At 40.1% G+C, this 18,239-nt stretch overlaps 1 protein-coding gene across 6 annotated transcripts in view; it reads right to left on the minus strand.

Annotated features, from left to right (window-relative positions):
* The window catches only part of PIP5K1B (phosphatidylinositol-4-phosphate 5-kinase type 1 beta), a 330,783-nt gene that overhangs the window by 145,819 nt on the left and 166,725 nt on the right, over positions 1-18,239 (minus strand). For all 6 annotated transcript variants that reach the window (XM_082471008.1, XM_082471013.1, XM_082471012.1 and 3 more), the window contains 2 exons: positions 11,154-11,271; positions 2,204-2,356 (listed from right to left, as the gene is read on the minus strand). In XM_082471008.1, coding sequence (XP_082327134.1) covers positions 2,204-2,356; positions 11,154-11,271 — 271 coding nt within the window. The remainder of the gene's footprint in view (positions 1-2,203; positions 2,357-11,153; positions 11,272-18,239) is intronic.

An 18,239-nucleotide genomic window follows, 5' to 3' on the forward strand; every position in this document is an offset into this window, starting at 1 on the left:
CCCAATCAGAATTATAGTATGTCTTCATTTATTTATGTATTTATCTTTCTCTAATAATAATCATTATAAGTTACTGTCATCATGAATGGGATTCTTTTTTCCCCCTTATACCCTCCAGTTTTATATGATCTACATAATGGAATATGATAGATTTTGTAGATTTATCATATATCCCAAAAATCTACTGGATTCTCATTACCTCTAGAAACTAACAGTTTATTTGCTTGAAATTCTGCTCATTTTCAATTGTATCATTTGCAGAGAACAGTATTTATACTTTTCTTCTTTTTTGTTTTTTGTACTCAAAATTATTGATAGAAATTTTAGCAAATATGTCAGAAAGAACCACTGATGGAGGGCATCCTTATTTTTTCTATTACTTCCAGTGAAAGAGCTTTTGTTCTTCTCCATGAGACATTATGTGAACTCTTGGAGACTGATAAATGTATAATATGTATATGTTCATTTATTTACTTATTATGTTAAAAACTTCCATGCCAATTTTAAGAATTAAGAGAAGATACTGAACTTTGAGTGCCTTAATTTCTCCTCAATATCTATATGGACAACCATGTAATGTTCACATTTCTTCTTGTTAATGGGATGAATTCTATTGTTTGTTATACTAGCTTACATGATTGGGATAAAATTACTTGTTCAGCTAAATTTTAAAATTTTATTTAATTTTAATTAATTTAAATTTAATAGCTGTATATGGCTAATGGCTACGATATTGGACAATGTAGTTTTATAATAAGAGACTAGTCTATCTAAGCTTAGAAGTATAGAAGTTTAAGATTTACTCAGCAGATTAGTAAAGAGTGCTGTCAGTTTGATTACAATTTAAAATTATTTAAAAATGTGTATATGACTAGAATACATTTGAAAAGATATATACCAAATATTAGTAATATGTATTTCTGAGAAAATAAATATAGTTGGTTGCATTTTTTTTCTTTTCTGTATTTTCTATTTTCTCTGACATAAAGTAGACAATTTGTGCTAAAAATATTTCCCAGTTTTGTTCAGGATCAAAACCTTTTAAAATCTGTATATGCTGCCCACTAAGATTTTTGTTTAGATTTTTGATTCTTATATTTATATGCAGGACAAATTTATAGCATTTAATGTTGTCTTATCTGATGTTGGGACTAAAAAATATTTTTACATACTAAGTGGCATATCTCATCAATTTTGTTTTGAAACAAAGATGACAGTTATCACCTCTCATAGCAAATGAATGGCAGAACTGGGGCTTCTGAAATCCAAACTTCTTCCTGTAGCCATTCCAATCACAAAAAATTAATGACTGCTATGAAAGTACAAAGAAACCAGAGGTATGAAAATGACAAAACTACTGAGGAAAAGTGTTTATTTCTTAAAAACCTGGTCTAAATGTCTAGCAAATCCACCTGGGCTAGGTTATTGTTTCTTTGTCTCTAAAACATTACATGGAAGGCGATTTTCACGTTATATTTAACCGATGAAATCCTAAATTCTGAAGTGTAATGGCTAAGAATAGCTAATACAGAATGTATGCCAGTACATGGTGCAGGGTTTAAAGATGCAGCCTCTGGAACCCTACTGCTTGTATTCAAGCCCCATTTCTACAGCCCACTAGCTAAATAACCCTTGGCAAGTGATTCCATTTATCTTTCTCTCAACTGCTTCATCTATAAAATGGCAATGACTGAAGTATCCAAGATGCTGTGAGGATTAAATGAGTTACTGCATGCAAAGCACTTACAGCTGTGTTTTAACACAGAGCTTAGCCCTCAATAAATGTTAACTACTCATATAAGTACTATGTACTGCGGCAAAGAGCTCTGCAATGCATTGCTTCCTTTATCTTACAACCTAGATCCTTTCTATATTACAACAACCATGGAAGATAGGTGTTTCCCAGCCTTCAAAGATTGAGGAGACTGAGGCTCAGAGCTTACCTTGTTCACATAGTTAGCTGATGACTGAGTGGGATGTAAGCCCAGGACTGAGTCAGTCAACAGCTATGCTCTACTACTCAGTTCTACTTACTTTTAAAAATCTATTCAACGAATGTCATAGTATACTCTAAATGCAAAATAAAGCTCACCAAAGGGAAGGAAACATGCCAAAGAGCCACTGAAAAAAAAGTATAAAAGAAAACTGTGGAGGAAAGTAATTAAACCTTAAGTAGAAGCTTTAATTATGTGTAGTTACTTACCATGTAATAGCCTGGCAGGAGCTTCTGAAGGAACTCTGCTTCTTTATGCTGAACTGTTTTGATGATAAATTCATCATCACTGGTCACAAAAAACAAGGATCCACTGGCTCCAGGGTTAGACAGCTCTATTAGAGGTTCACTGCATATGGAATACTACAAGAGCAAATAAATAAATAGTAAAAATACATTTAATGTGTATGATGCATACAAGGAAGAAAAATCACAGCGTTACATATCTTGGCCATGTTAAAATAGGAAGCCCTCTCCAAGAGCTTTAAAAGGAGACTCCAGGTATGCTAAGAAGGCTCTTTTGAGATTTCTAAACATTTACTTGATCCATTTACCTTAACAATTTTACGATGGGAAACAACATGCCCTCCTCCACCCCCACTATGACAGAATCACAATCACCATATTTGTCCAATGAGACAACTCCAACAGTGGTATTGACCAAGGTGCTTTGTTTCCAACAAGTGCCCATAGAATAACAACAGAAGGTGTGATCCACACTGTGTATTTGTCACTTGACACCAACACCTATTCTCTTCTCACTATTTACTCTCCCAAGGGAGGTCATCCACTCATGGTTTCAACAAGGAAATGACTCTAACCTCTGAATCTCCATCTCAGATCTCTCTCTAGGGATCCAGACCTGTATGCCTAACTTTTCAACAGACATTTCTATTTGGTTATACCAGAAACACTGCACATGTAACAAGTTCAAAAGCAAGTTCATCTCAGGCCTGTGGTTAGCCCTTGTGGTGACTTTGTAGTAATTAGAAAGAGGGAACTCTTTTTCCTGGCAGATGCAGCTCTGGACCAGATACAGGTTGGTGAATAGATGAAGGAATGGATTCCAGTCTTCATTCCTTCACCTTAACCAGGTGTTCTTGGGCAGTGCACACCCTGTACAACTATACATGGTGACTCTAGATCATCTGCCTCCTCTCCCATCCTCCATCTTCTCCCCTTTTCCTCTATCTTAGATCATGGAAGCATCATTCATTTTGTTCCCCAAACCAGAAACTTGGGCATCCTCTTTGATGCCTCACACTTCTTCACACTCCATATCCAGACTATTGATAATATCTGCCCCCTTCATGGCATCTCTTTTTCCAGTACCCGAAGTTCAGTGGTTTCATCGTGTCATGCCTTGATTACTATGGCAAGCTCCACCTGTTCTGAACTATCCATTCTTGACCCCCCTGTGCATTCTCCAGCAGGAGACCAGAGATTTTCTAAATTGCATAGCCTTCCATGCCTTCACACCTTTCAATGGGTTCCACTGTTTACAAAGAAGAGAATACCCAAGTTTCTTAAGAGAGCATTTGAGTCCATGAATGATGGAGTCTTGCTCTCCAGCCTTCTCTCTCATCACTTCCCTCCTCAAACTCTACCTGTAAACACAGAGAACTATTTCTCATTTTCTTACGTGTGCCACACACTCTTGGCTTTTGCATTTTCCTCTATCGGAAACAACCTCCATGCTACCTTTACCTGGTTGACTACCACTGAATAAAACTTATTCTAAAAAATACCCTTATTTTCTTGAGAATAGAAACTAGACTAGCATTATATTATAACAGCGTATTTTTGGTAGAATGAGTATGCACTTATATGCTTGACATACCAGTTTTAACATATACTCGGCTTGCTGATTCTTCATGAAAACCCTCAGGATGATTTGGTTAATTTCACATATGATTCTAGTTGTATGCCAGAAATGCATCATTCATGTGTTCATTCAACATTTAAAAAGTATCTACTAAGCATCTATCTGTACTGTCCCAGGCACTCAGGAAGCTTATATTCTAGTAGGAGGAAACAGTCAACAAACAAGTAAATAACTTACACATCAGAATGTGCCAAGTGCTGTTGAGAAAAAGGAAGCACGGAAAGGGGGGCAGGGAGTACCAGCAATGATGAGGACGGGGTGGTCACTAAAAGCATTATTGGGAAGGTGGCATTTGAGGAGAGGCCTGGGGATATTTGGGGAAAGGGTATTCTAGGCAGAGGGAAGGGCAAATGCTAAGGTCTTGAGACCTGGAGAGTTCAAGGCATAGCAAGGAGGCCACGGCTGAAGCAGAGGGAGCAGGGAGGAGAGCTGAAAGGGGAGAAGCCAGAAGGGTTGGGTGGACCCGACACACAGGGAGCCATAGGCCATGGTATGGACTTTGGCCCTTTCTCTAGGGGAGCTGAAAGCCATTGCAGCATCTGGAGCAGAGGACCATTCCATCTGCTGTGCTCAGTGCCCACAGTAGGTGGACAAAAGGAAGACACAGTGAGGAGGTTGTTACAGTGACTTTGGCCTTCAGTGTCTGCTGGACAGCGCTTGCCCTGGAAAACTCTCCCTGGTTCTGTGAATCCAGATCAACTGCTTCCTGGCACTGAATGTTCTCATCACACAAGTTACCACAAAATACCTTAATTGCCTATTTAGTTATTCCAAGTTCCCATGAGATTGTAAAACTCTATGAGGGCAGAAACTATGACTATCTTATACTCTGATACAGTTCAGGACCTGTGCCTTGTACACAGAAGGAACTCAATAAATTTTTGTCAAATAAATGACTGAAATTTACCAACAGCTGAAGGGCTGTAAGTCTCACCAAGAAGTGCCCAAAACCAGCAGAACAGTCAATTTTGGGTTTATGAGCTTAGTGTTTATTAGCTAATAAATCCCCATTATTGACTAGAGAAACATTAGGGACAGAGAAAAAGGTAAGGAAGCTACAGTGTGAGATCAGACGAGCCCCGGTGAGAGGCAAAAGCAGGGATGTAAGGAACTGTACTTTGAGGATGGAGGCATCTGAAAACACCAGGGCTGAACATCCTCCAAAGCATTTTATCTGGGCTTGTGAATATTTAAGTCCTCATCACAGAAAAATCTGAGAGGAAGTGAGGAACAAAAGGAAGGAAGGAGGAGAAGAAACAGAGAAACTGGGAGAAGAATGATTAGAAGGAAGTTTCTAGATGTTACCTTTTAAATTATCCTGCTTTGGCAGCACTGTGGGTAAGGGAAACAAAATTCACCAGGAAAAGAAAGAAGCAAGTGTTTGCTACCTTCCTAAGCGTCACTGGCAACTTCCATCTGCTACCTCCTTCTTTTTCCTCTAGCCTTGCTTCCTGAAGCTCTCTTGCTAAGCAGCAATGCAGCCTAAGCCCTTATGAATGAGTTGAGGATAAGAGAGGAAAACAAAAATAGTCATCATACTGCACACAGGATGCTATAAAAGCCAAGAAGAAGCAGAGGAAACCTTCTCTGCTGTGGGCAGAGTCCACGTGGAAGGAAAGGCCTGGGACTTGGAATCGACTGATGTTTCTAAAATCATGACTCTGTCAGTAGCCAGTTCTGTGACCTTGAGTGAGGAACTTAGCATCTTGGAGTCTTAGGAACCTCACCTCTAAAATAAAGATGGTAATATCTACCTAACAGCAGCTCAAAGTTTTAAAAACGAATGCTCTTGAAACCCCTGGTAGAGTGACCACTTAGTCATTGCTGTTGCCATTTTTCATTACATGATCATACACACAGCTGGAGAGCCAGCAGTGCCCTAGGATGTACTGAGGGTTTCAGCCTAAGTCCCACGACAAGACGGCTACCCAAAGGTACACTAAGATATTCTTGGTGAAGCAAGAAAAGAGATGGGTCGGGGGTGACAAGATAAGTTAGGGGTTTGGGATTAACATATACACACTACTATATGTAAAATTGATAAACAACAAGAACCTACTGTATAGCACAGGGAACTCTACTCAATATCTTCTAATACCTACAATGGAAAAGAATCTGAAAAAGAATGTGTTTGTGTATAACACACACGCACACATATAACTGAATCACTTTGCTGTACACTTGAAACTAACATGACGTGAATTAACTATAATTCAACTAGAAAATAAATTAATTTTAAAAAAAGAAAGAAAAAAGCTGGGTCTTCTGTATAATCATGAATTTGAGACCCTGGAAAATAAAGGTGTGGATCCCATTCTCATAAAAAGTGAAGGCAGACCCCAGACTCTCTTTAGGATTCTGATTTTTTGTTACATAGGGTTTGAATTTCTGGCACAGAACATTTTTATGGATAGGAGTAAATGTTGTGAAAGTACAAAAACAGCAAAGAATGCAGAAATTAGGCGCTGCAAATAGAGAAATTAGGGGGTGATCCAGGAAGAGCTGTCTAGGGAAAACTGGATTCAGACGTGAACATCTGCTTCCAATTAAAGTCTCAAATTCTTCTACAAGCAGTAACACAATCTGGAGGCTATTTCATTGGTTACTTAATTGCCAAATACTCCTTTATTATGTAATTTATAAATGAATAAGAATGGAGAAATCAGTTGTTTTGACCTATTTTAATAACCATTTTGGGGTCACTCCTAGCACAGCATCAGTCTGCAATAAACTAGCATTATGATGCTGAACACCTGGGACTATTACCATTTTCACCTCTAATTCTATGGTTTTCCACCCTGCAACTCGGTTACCATGTTCTCTGCTAAGCAATCTTCTCTGAAATGTTGCCTTTTCAGAGCAAATACAGAGGAGCTATGGGAACATTTTAATTAGCCATGATCAGCAAGCCCCTGTGTGCACGCCTGGGTTGATGCACCTTCCCAGCTCTCTCATCTGCGCAAGCTGTTCCAATGTGTTCCTTCCCTGCCTTCTATTTCCTGCAGGGCCTCCCTATGTACCCACTGGAAAGAATGCAAAGTACAACCCAGCTGGGCCCTGCCAAGGCAAATTAACGTTGTAAACTTGCACAGTGAGGTGGAGATCATTTTTCCTGCCATTTCTTACCCTCGACAGTGTCAAATATTCACCCCGCTCTCTTTCTTATGGGTGTTGGTGAGCCTGAAAAATATCATATAAATCACCCTGGATATGGGAATACCCAGGCACCTGGTAAAGAAGGAAATGAACCAAAGGCCTGTTGCCCAAGCAGAAATGGGAAAAAAATGCTCTGGGACCCCTTGGCCTTTCCCTGGGAGGCATTTATTTAGGAACAAATAAGGAATAAGGAGCATTTGCATTGCTGTGCGGTGCACGTGGACATACCTTCACCGCACTGTCTTACATCCAAATTATGCACGTTTCAACATGAACTTGTAATTAGCATGCACATGGTAAGTTTTAATGGTACTGCGAATGTAATCAGAGTAATTCAGGCTGAAATCCAGATGCAAGAGCATAAGACTAAGTAGAAATACAAACATATCACAGAGATCCAATATCAAATCTACCAATTGTTACCAATCCCTACATAAAGTTACCCTCTCCTTTCCTCTCCCATTTAGATCAGTGTATCTTCAAAAATTTGGGTTTAGATAACCCAAGTTTGATAGATGCCAGCATGCATTTGTGATCTGCACTGTATCCTTTTATTTTTCTTCACACAGTTTTTCGGGGGACGTTTTATTTCATTTTTCTGTGCTTTTTTGGGCTTAACTCTTTGAAAATATGCTTTGTTAGGGGTCTTTTACCTCTTTGGCTGTATTCTTCAGAATGGATAACCACAGTTCATAGTTTGATGGCTAGGGAGTGGCCACCTTGAGACTACATCTAGTAAGAGGTCTGAGACTTAGTGGTTGGGAAGCATGAGGCCAACTGGTGGAGGGAAAGAGCACCAGGGAAGGAGGTGAGACCACTGTTCGGGCCTGGGCTCTGCCTCCACTCCCCAGCGTGGGTAACCTTGGGCACCTCCCTTCACCAGCTTCAGATTCCTCATCTACAATGAAGAGTTGGGTTAAAAAGTCTCTGAGTTTCCACCTGACTCTCTGTAGCATGTTGTGTCCGGCAAAAGACCCCTTCCGCATCTACCACACTCCAGATGACTGGGTGGGCTCCTCAGATGTAGTAGTTCAGAGTGAGCTTCCAGAAGCTCCAAGACCAGTAAGGTGAGCTGCCTTGGTCCTGGGCTGTGGGTGGCCCCAAACATTGGGGACCAGGCGGCCATGTTTAGCTAGAGGCCCACTGCTCTTGTTCTGCTTCTTGCAGGTCCCAGAGATGGGTCCGGTTATTGAACTGTGTGTACAATTAATAAGGGAGGTGGAAAACGCAATCGAACAAAAGCACACTTATCTGTCCGATCCCATCTTTTTTTCCCCCCTAACTTTTCATTATGGAAAATTTCAAACATACACGAAAGTAAAGAGAACTAATTAACATTATGTGTGAATTGACACACGTGTCTATCTTCTGGCTTCAACAGCTATCAACTCATGGACAACCCTGTTTCCTTTACACCCTCAACCATTGCCCTGGCTGCTTCCGTCAGATTCTTTTGAAGCAAAGTGCAGACATCAAATCATTTCTCCCACAGATATTTCAGTATGTGTCTCTAAAAGACAAGGATTCCTCTTTTAAAACAGAATCACAATACCATCATCCCACCAAAAAAACCCAAAAACTTCAACATAATCAAATATCTAGTCAGTCTTGACATTTCACCAAATTTCTTATAATTAAAAAAAACAAAAACAAAAACAAAGAAACCACAAAACACACAACTGGTGATTTAAATTATCTAGCCCTGTCTTTCTAATTTTCCTGATCACAACCTTCCCCTCCTGCTACACTGGACCACTCAAAGTCCTTCGAAATATTTAATGCACTTGCATTTCTGGTCTGACAGTGCTAACACTGCTCCCCACCCTTATACCCTGTCCCAACATCTTTCCCTTTTTCCCACCTACTCAAATACCTTGCAATTTTTAAGTCACAGTTAAACTACGCCATGCCCATAAGAAGCCCCCCTAATCATCAATCCAACAGAGAGAGACCTCTCCCTCCTTTGAAATCCTGGAGTATTTATTGTTTTGCTTCCGTCTTTTTATTTACTGCCTGGTAGAAATTAGTTGTTTTCCCACATAAATCATCATTCCAATTCCAATAAGTTCTCTGAGTGTCATGACTTATAATTTTTTGAATCTCTCCATAATTATTAGCAAAGTATATTAGTTACAGTCGGTATTCAAAGTACCCAGTGATCAGTTAACCACCTCTTGCCAGGTACACGAAGGAGGACTTTTGCTTTGAGAAGCCATCAGCTTGGTCTCCCCTGCTCCTTTGTAAATACTCTGACCTCATTATGAAGGTAACTTTTCCAGCTTAAAGGCTCATTAGGAAACTGTATAAGCTGTGTGAGTTGTTGCTCAGAAAAAGGCCTTCCCCAAGGAGAGAAATCTTGTGAGAAAGACTGAGTAAAAGAATGGGCTTCCCAGCCTGCAGGTCAGTGGTCACAGGAACACTAAAGGAAGACCTACTCAGGGTAGACAGCCGTCTCATCACACTGAATCTGTGTTATGAAATGCAAGTCTAGTGGCATCTCCTTGGCTGGCAGAAGCTCAAGGTAAGTCAGAAGAGAATCCATTAACTGGTAACATATGGCAGAAGATGAGGTATCAATCTTGTTTTCAATAACACAATATCAAGACCCCACTGGGTTCTCCAAACATGTTTCGTGAATGTCAGTGACCCTCAGTAATTACAGAATGGCCAGAAACTAAAGGATCTTCTCTAAGGTACACCCCACCCCCCAATCCTGCAAATGTGTGTGTTTGTGTTGTACTTGAGTGGTTGGGAGGGCAGGGTTGGTAATGCTGGGTAGAGGCACCTAGTCTCTCCATCAAAGGGGTGTGGTGAGGCAGAGAGCAACATAGCCATTCTGACAGGTGTGAGGTGATAGCTCACTGTGGTTTTGATTTGCATCTCTCTGATGATTAGTGATACTGAGCATCTTTTCATGTGCCTGTTGGCCATCTGTATGTCTTTTTTGGAAAAATGACTATTCAGATCCTCTGCCCATTTCTTAATTGGGTTGTTTATTTATTTATTTTTGATGTTGAGTTGTATGAGTGCACATTTAAGGGCAGCAGAGTGCCCGAGGACTTTTCTACTCAGTTCTCACGCTCTGTGAAGACTTATTAATGTGCCTTGAGGAACCAGTATTCTCTCATTCATCAGGCAGAAGTCATGTTATTTTCTTAGGGCCCAGCTAAATTCGTGGGTTTTCATCAGCCCAGAACAGAATCAGCTCTGAATTTAACCATTTATACCTCACCCAAATTATAAGATACAGTTTAAAAACTCTCTGTTAACAAGTAACACATGTTGCTGTACTTCCTCTGCAAAGGATTATTCTAGGATCTGGCTCAAGTCTTATTTAGATCGTTCAGAATGGGATGAACAATAACTATTTGATGGTATCCTTCCTAAAGCTTCTTGAAAACCAATTTTCAAGAGCCCCAGGGTGTTAACAGTGATCAAATTATGAGATAAACCATTTTTTCTCTTGAAACAGAAAGAAAGCTCCTGGCTTCTTGAACAGGAATAAGGTAAAACTCTGAGGTCACATCAGACATTCTCACAATAAGGCGGCTGTGTTTGTACCCACTGTGTGCAAGGAGGCAGACAGGGAGAAGAGACAGGCCGAAGGATAATACATGTTCTGGTACCAAACAAAAACACCTTTAGAAAGAGCCGGCATGAAGAGCTGTTGAGAATAAAACTATCCAGCTGCTTTAAAATCATATTCAAATTGTAGGTCAAGGTGAAAATGGCTGTGGGCCAAGGCAGGTTTGAGACGAATGGTATGAATAAGTCAATTAAAATAGGAAGGCTTTCATACAGAATCCAATCAGCAAAATTCACAGGAGTCTTTATAACTAATTATAATATATCTGTTAGAATAATTATCTGAAGTAGCAACCGATACCCCACTTATTTAAATCTCAATTACCATAGCAGATTTTGTAGCTATCAGGTAAAAGCTGCAGAGTCAAACTACATTTCCTGAAGCTAAATTTATAATCCTTATGAAACTTGAAACTTTTACTATGCTCCAGAGCTTTGTAAAATAAGAGACACAAGCCACTTGTCACTGTTGCTATGAGAAAAATGTTGACGTCACACATTTCTGGAGAAGGAAGGAAAATGATAGGTTCTTACCAAGTAATCATCAGGCTTGATACCAAAAAGTTCTCTGAAATATCGGAATGCTAGTGGAGCATATGTCTTAAATCTGAAGTCTGGGTAGTGATGTGCTGGGGTCAGATTGCTCCCTTCACTGCAGTTAAAATGTTAAAAAGAAAAAAAAAGAAAGAGAGAGAGAGAAGGAACATCAGCAAAGACAATTTTGACTTCAAATTCTAGCTCTATTAGTCCTGTGCCAATTTCCCCTCTAGGAAAACATCCCTTGATACTGGGTCTCTCTAAGCTCATGTCACAAAGGCCAGTGGGCATCAGGTAAAAACAGATGCTAACGCAGCAAGGGCCACTCCAAGCAGGCATCCCTTGCCAATCACAGTGTGTCTTTAGCCTGAAAATTCATCATCCCCCTCTGCCTCCTTCCTGGGAAAATCTCTCCATTTTCCCCAATGAAACCACTGTTGTAATGCTTTAGGTATAAGATCCAGGGCTTAGTGTTTGGAGCAATGTCAAAAATGCATTTTTTTGGCCATGAATTTTGAATGTTGGATAAACATTTTAAACTAGGAATAAGTAAAATAATTTAGAAAATATCTCACCAACACAGAGAACCATCACAGTGGAAATAGATGGGTCCTGAATCTGAACTCTTTCTTACATCCGTAGTTACAGGAAAAAGACCTTAGATATTTTACGGATTTTAAAACCTGATTTCCATTCCCATATATATCATTATCTTTTTTTCCCTCTTCTGGGTTCACCTTTGAAAATTTTTGTGCAAAATTTATGATATATAAAAGGTATAAAGAAATCAGTGAATACTCATGAACCTAAAATGCTGCTTAAGAATATTATTCATATAATTGAATTGCCTTCTGTTCTTTTTACTGATCATATACCCTTCCTTCTCTTCAGAGGCAGCCACTACCCTGAATTTTGATGTTTATGATGTTTACCATTCATTTTATTCTTTGACTACATATATTTCACATGACATCAGAAAAGTCACCTAATCCTTCATTGTAAGAAATTAGAACAATGCAGTAGAATAATAAACTTTTATGTAGAGATTCAGGGTCTCCTTTTACTACATTCTAGGTGGGACACTGAAGGCTGATTTTCATGGCTGTTACACAAATCAACTGTGCAAATAAAAAGGCTTTTAGCACACAACAAGCACTTGGAATCTACTACAATTTAAGTTTGCTGAGGTCAGTCAGAATTTTGTATCAGCACCTAACACATGGTAGACGATAAGTATTTTTTGAGTGAAAAAATGAGTTTTCAAGATAATGTTAATTCAGTAAAGTTGATTAAGCTTAGGTTCAAAAGTCAACATATAAAGTCAAAATCACCATAGTCGAAGATCATCCTTGATCTGTTCAATGTACCCAGTGCGGCCAGGTTTTCCCCTGCATGGTTACAGATGACTGTTCCTTTTGGTGAGTTCCAGAGGAAGTAGTTGGCTTGTGTTGTTAGGGGCCATCCTCTTATAATAAATCTTATCTGGAAAGGCCAGGACTGCACTCAGGCAGCAGCAAGGCACGCACAGGAGGGGAGTGACACAGGAACGGAGGCTGCCTGGGAGAAGAGCTCATGTACGGAAGAGCCCCCATATCACCTGCTCACTTAAATGGCTATTGTTGCCCTAAGTAAGTACAGCTGAATATTCATAATGCTTGTATGACACCCAGGTATGGTATTCAAACATTTCCTCATTCCATATTTTGGGATTTATGAGGAGACATGCACTCAGTTACAGCTCTTATGGGATTGCCAAAAGGAATGCTTTTGGAACTTATATGAATATAACTTGAAAACATGCGCTATGTAGACATAAGAGGTAAAACAGAGGTTCAAAATGACCTCTGACATCCTTCTTCACTGTTGCAAGCAAGTAAAAATAATCACAATGCCTTGGGTTCTGAAGCAGGCTATTTTCAGTGGGTTAAGAGTGTTGCCAATTTTTTAATTTGTTCCACTTTGTTTTCTCCTTTCAATCTCATGCAAAGCAATTCATTCCATTACAGCAGATCACCTTCAACATTCAAGAGTAAAATAAAACACCCGTTCCACTTACATGGAATTATTCTTTAAATGATTTATTTCCATGCAGTTGGGGGGCCCAAGATTTTATTAGAGAGGATACAGTATTTTTTATTATCATTTTCATTTTTGGTTACTCTGAGCTTCTTGAGTTGTTCACCTTTCCCTGAAGCAAGTATTAATTACAATAGTTTTCCTTTGATTCATATCTCCCTGACTACTGTGGTTTATTCAGCAATGGTGTAAAAAGGATAGTGTTAGGTTTCCTTGGCGATGAGACAGGCAGACACATGCGCGCATACACGCGCGCGCACACACACACAGAGAACATCTCTGGTTAGAGAAAGGGAACATTCGTTTCTTTAGTTATCCACCCTGACACAGCTCGTATTAAAAGCCACTGCATCACTAAAAATGAGAAAAAAAAAAAACTGAATCTAGCTAGCTTTGGGCCACATTAAGATACAGAGAATGGTATGGGTCAACTGTGAGACAGGCTTGCCTGTATGGGGTCATCATTAAATTGTATTTGTATAAATGGAGCTGATGAAAAGGGGGCAGGGATAATACTTAACACAGGCATTATAGAAAGTGGCAATTTCTTCACAGCATAATTAACCTATATTAATAATTAACTGCTGAGGTTATACAATCTTGAACCTCTCCATTTGCCTGAATGGAGAGGAACATTCCCTAATAGTGGATCATAAGACATCGCCACTTTTTTTCTCGTAGTAGATTTTAGCTTATGAATTCTGCTTTCCTTTGACACACATTAAGACTTTGCATTCTGTCAAATCATACTGGACACCCTGTATGGGAGTTAAGATGCTCCTAACTTCCTGTAGTCCAGGGAGACCTGGGTTCCGGTTCCATCTCTGCCATTTACAAGCTGTGCTCTCTGAGGCCTGGTACTGAGCCTCTAGAAATAACATGGCAAAGTGGATGGAAACGTGAAAGGCCATGCACCTGGCAAGTGGGGAGCCCTCAGTGCGTCTGGTTGATTAAGGCTGTGTGGTGACGGGAGACAGCCCAGGGTTGGACACGTCACGTGGAGAATGAAGTGACTAACTGGCTTAAAAAGAAAAAAAAAAAAGGGAAAAAGAAAGTGACAAAATGAGAAAATATTTGCAACTCATATCACAAAGAGCTAATCCCCCAATACAAAGAGCTCCAAAATACAGCAAAGAAAAAGACCCAAAAGTTATATATGTAAAAAAAAATAGCCAAGGGTATAATCAGGCACTTCACAGAAATGGAAGTATAAATGACTTACGCATATGAAAAGATGTTCAACCTCATTTATAATAGAATAAATGCAAATTAACTGTCACCTAGATATCATTTTCTCTCTCAGATGGGTAAAAATTTAAAACTTGGATATAGCTCAAGGGAGATTGGCACCCTGAGACACTATTAGTGGGAAAGTAAATTGATACTTTTCCTTTGGAAGAATTTTCACAACCCCTGTCAAAATGACAAATGTACATAACTCTTGATTCAGCAAATGCATGGCTATAATTTACAGTACAGATAAACTACTGTTTGTACAAAATGACATGTTTGCACCTGGTTATTCATTATAGCACTGTTTGTAAGGACAAAGGATTGGAAGCAACTTAGATGTCTCTCAGAAGGGAACCAGTCAACTTCATTATGGTTCAGCCACACACTGGAATACAATGCAGCTATTAAAAAAGAACGAGGAGGCTTACGTACTGACGTGGTAAGATCTGAGACAGATTAAGTGAAAGAAGCTTGATGCAGAACACTGTGTATGGCATGCCACCATTTGTATACAAAAACAAAAAATATATCTTTGGCATGTATCTGCACAAAAAAATCCTTGAAGGATATACAGACCCCAAGTAACAGTGAGTTAGACAGGTAATAAAGGCACAGGGATGAGAGGGACACTTTTCACAGTATTTCTTCTAAAAGCATCATGAGGATTAACCCTTCTACATATTACCATTTACAACATTAAAAAATTTTTTTTTAAGTTAGGGGTAAAAGCCATAACCCCAAAACAAAGCTCTGCACACTGGGTACCACATAGCAGAAGGGTTTGCTTCTGCTTATTAAGATGCGCCAGTGAGTAACAAATACCAACTCGGCATGAATGAAGTTCTACTGAAGGAAATGCAAATTAATGGGCTGCTGGCTCCAGCTGGAGTTTGTCAGGAGGTACAGGGCACAAGAGCAACACCAAACAGCGGGTGCAGTGAGGATCAGCCTGCAGACACTAACCTGCTTTTCTGAGGTTGGGCGCTGGCAGACCTGCTGGGTACCAGTGTGCGTGCTGGTCCACTGACGCCCAGCACAGAGGCTCCTCTGCACGTGCACGAAAGGCTAAGCCAAGGCAGTAACACAACCGCAATCAGCATTAGTCTGCTGGCCAGTGGAAGAGGTCCACCAAAGACTCCTGCAGGCTTTCCTTGCCGGAGCCTGGGCGGTAGCCATCAGGAGACTGTCCGGCACCTAGACTTGCTCAGCAAAAACGGACTCTGCTGGAGAGCAGACTTCTTCACAATTTAAGACTTATGTTTCTTCAATCCATTTATGTAGTGATTGGGGAAAAAAAAAACCTCCACTTTCCTGTCTTGGCATAAAATTGAGCCTTTGGAAATTTCAGCTGTGAGGTTTTCATCAGGGGTCTGACATGTTTGGATCCCAAGAGCTGGTAAAATTTCAACAATAAAAATCTGGAGGCCGACATGGGATTTCCAACTTGCTTTTGCCGAGTAAGAACCTAAACAAGTAAGCCAACACACAGTACTGTCCTATCAAATCATTAAAGAAAAGGTTTTGTTAACTCCACCGAAGGAGGAAGAAACTTCGACTAAAAAACTGTACTTTTCTCTATCTTGTCCTTTTCTCCCTTATTTCACCAGGAAGCAAAGTTTGATTACGGATCAGCTCTGGCATTTTGATATTCACTCTTCAGAGGAGTGTTCAATTTTTAATTTAACTAAATTTAATTTAAAGTTAGTGTTCGAAAATAAAAAAATAAAGTTAGTGTTCGTCTTAAGTCCAAAAGTACATTATTTCTTAATGGCAATAAATGTTTCGGATTATACAACGCTGAAGCTTGAGGAAGAATTAGCCACCATCTGGAATTTCCCATTTAGCAGATAAGGAAATCAAAGTCCAGGGAGGGAAAGTACTGACTGAAGCTAGTCAGGAACAAACAAGAGGGGAGATTAGATCCACATCAGGGCAGTGGAAAAGTCACAAGCAGTCAGCTTTGCTTTAACTTCAATGTAATGTTCCTCGGTTAGTCTTCCTTTTCAGGATGCAGTTAGAGGCTTCAGGTACAACCTGCCCAAATACCCCAACTACTTCCCCAGGAGGGCCTCAGGTAGGCTGAGTCCGATAGCCACGCTGGGGTTCTCATCTGTATGTACCGTGAACACCCAGCTTTGTGTATGTGATTTTAGAGCCTGATAACCAAGCGCTATTTTTGGCGGCACTGGTTGGAGAGATTTGGTGCTAAGCAACGGGGTGAAACTGATTAAGCATCTCCAGGACCCTTAAGGGGTCCAGTTTTGGAGCTGAGGCCCAGAGTTTTGAGGTTTTAGAGGCAGCATTTTATATATGGTGAGCTTCCTTGGTTTCAAACTGAAACCGACAGTTAGTGGGTTTGTGGCCTCCTGGCAAAACAAGTGGGTCAGCAACTCCTAGGTGACAGATTTATCATAAGGGATTGGCTCATGCGATTATGGAGGCTGAAAAGTCCCATGATCTGCCATATGCAAGCTGGGGGCCCAGGAGAGCTGGTGGTGTAATTCCAGTCCAAAGCCGAATGTCTGAGAACCAGGAAAGCCAGTGGTATAAGGCCTGGTCGAAGTCTGAAGACCCAAGAACCAGGAATGCTGACATCCCAGGGCAAGAGAAGAGGGATGTCCCAGCTCAAGCAGGGAGTGAATTAGCCCTTTTCCCACCTCTTTGTTCTATTCAGGCCCTCAGCAAATTGGATGATGCCCACCCAAACTGGTGAGGTGATTTTCTTTACTCAGTCTATTGATTCAAATGTTAATTTCTTCTAGAAACATCCTCACAGACACACCCAGAAATAATGTCTTATCAGCTAACTGGGTATCTCTTAGCCAGTCAAGTTGACACATAAATTTAACCATCACAGCAAACATGACCACACCTCCCATGAGGCAGGATAAGTGAAGGGTCCTTTGTCCTAATGTACAGATGGTGATACTGAGACAAAGAAAACTTAAGTGCAATACAATTGGACAAGTGACACTACAGTTCAGTAACAAACTAGTGGTGGCAGCCAGTCTTCAGAGTAGACCTTTGTAAGTCAGGGTATGAAGAAGCAACTTTAAGCATTATTAATTGCCTCTGCCAACTCAGGCAAGGTAGAGATCGCTCAGTTTTCACATATGACTATTTAACCTGTGAAACAGAAATTGGTCCTCTCTCTTGCCAGATTAGACAGTGCTCTTGAATGGAAAAACAAAACAAACATGAGAAAATAATAGACATACCCCCCTGCTGGTGCCAACCTCCTTCTGCTGAGCATGTCTGTGATGGGTACCCCTGAGCCGCCTTGTGAAACACGAGGCTGCACCATCTTTTGAGGCGAACCAGCTGACATCCAGTCTTTAAAAGTCAGTAGCTGAAGACAGCTTAAATTCCAAAACCAAAGAATGCATTCTGGGGTGTCATTTACTGGGAACATGTGATATCGTTGTTCATTATCTAAATGTTAAACTTCTCAAGTAGTTATTACCACACTGGGAAATTACGTTTTCAAGGCAATTTCAAATAAGTTAAAATGTTATGTACTATTCAGTGCATGCAATAAATCTTTCATTTTTGAGTTAAAGGAAGAGGTATATAATTTTTATTGACAGAAAATAATTTTTCCCCATCCCTGCTACATAAATGTTGAACAAATATTTTTAAAGTTTTGACTTGAAGGGACCTTGTGTTATTGGCTTGTCCAGTGACAGTCACACCTCTCATTTAATCCTGAGAAAGATATTCTGGCAGCTTTGTGTTCTATCCACATCTATATAAAACCTGGTATGGAATGTCTGT

This window comes from Balaenoptera physalus (genome assembly GCF_965194825.1).
Source record: "Balaenoptera physalus genome assembly, chromosome: 7".
Taxonomy (NCBI): Eukaryota; Metazoa; Chordata; class Mammalia; order Artiodactyla; family Balaenopteridae; genus Balaenoptera; species Balaenoptera physalus.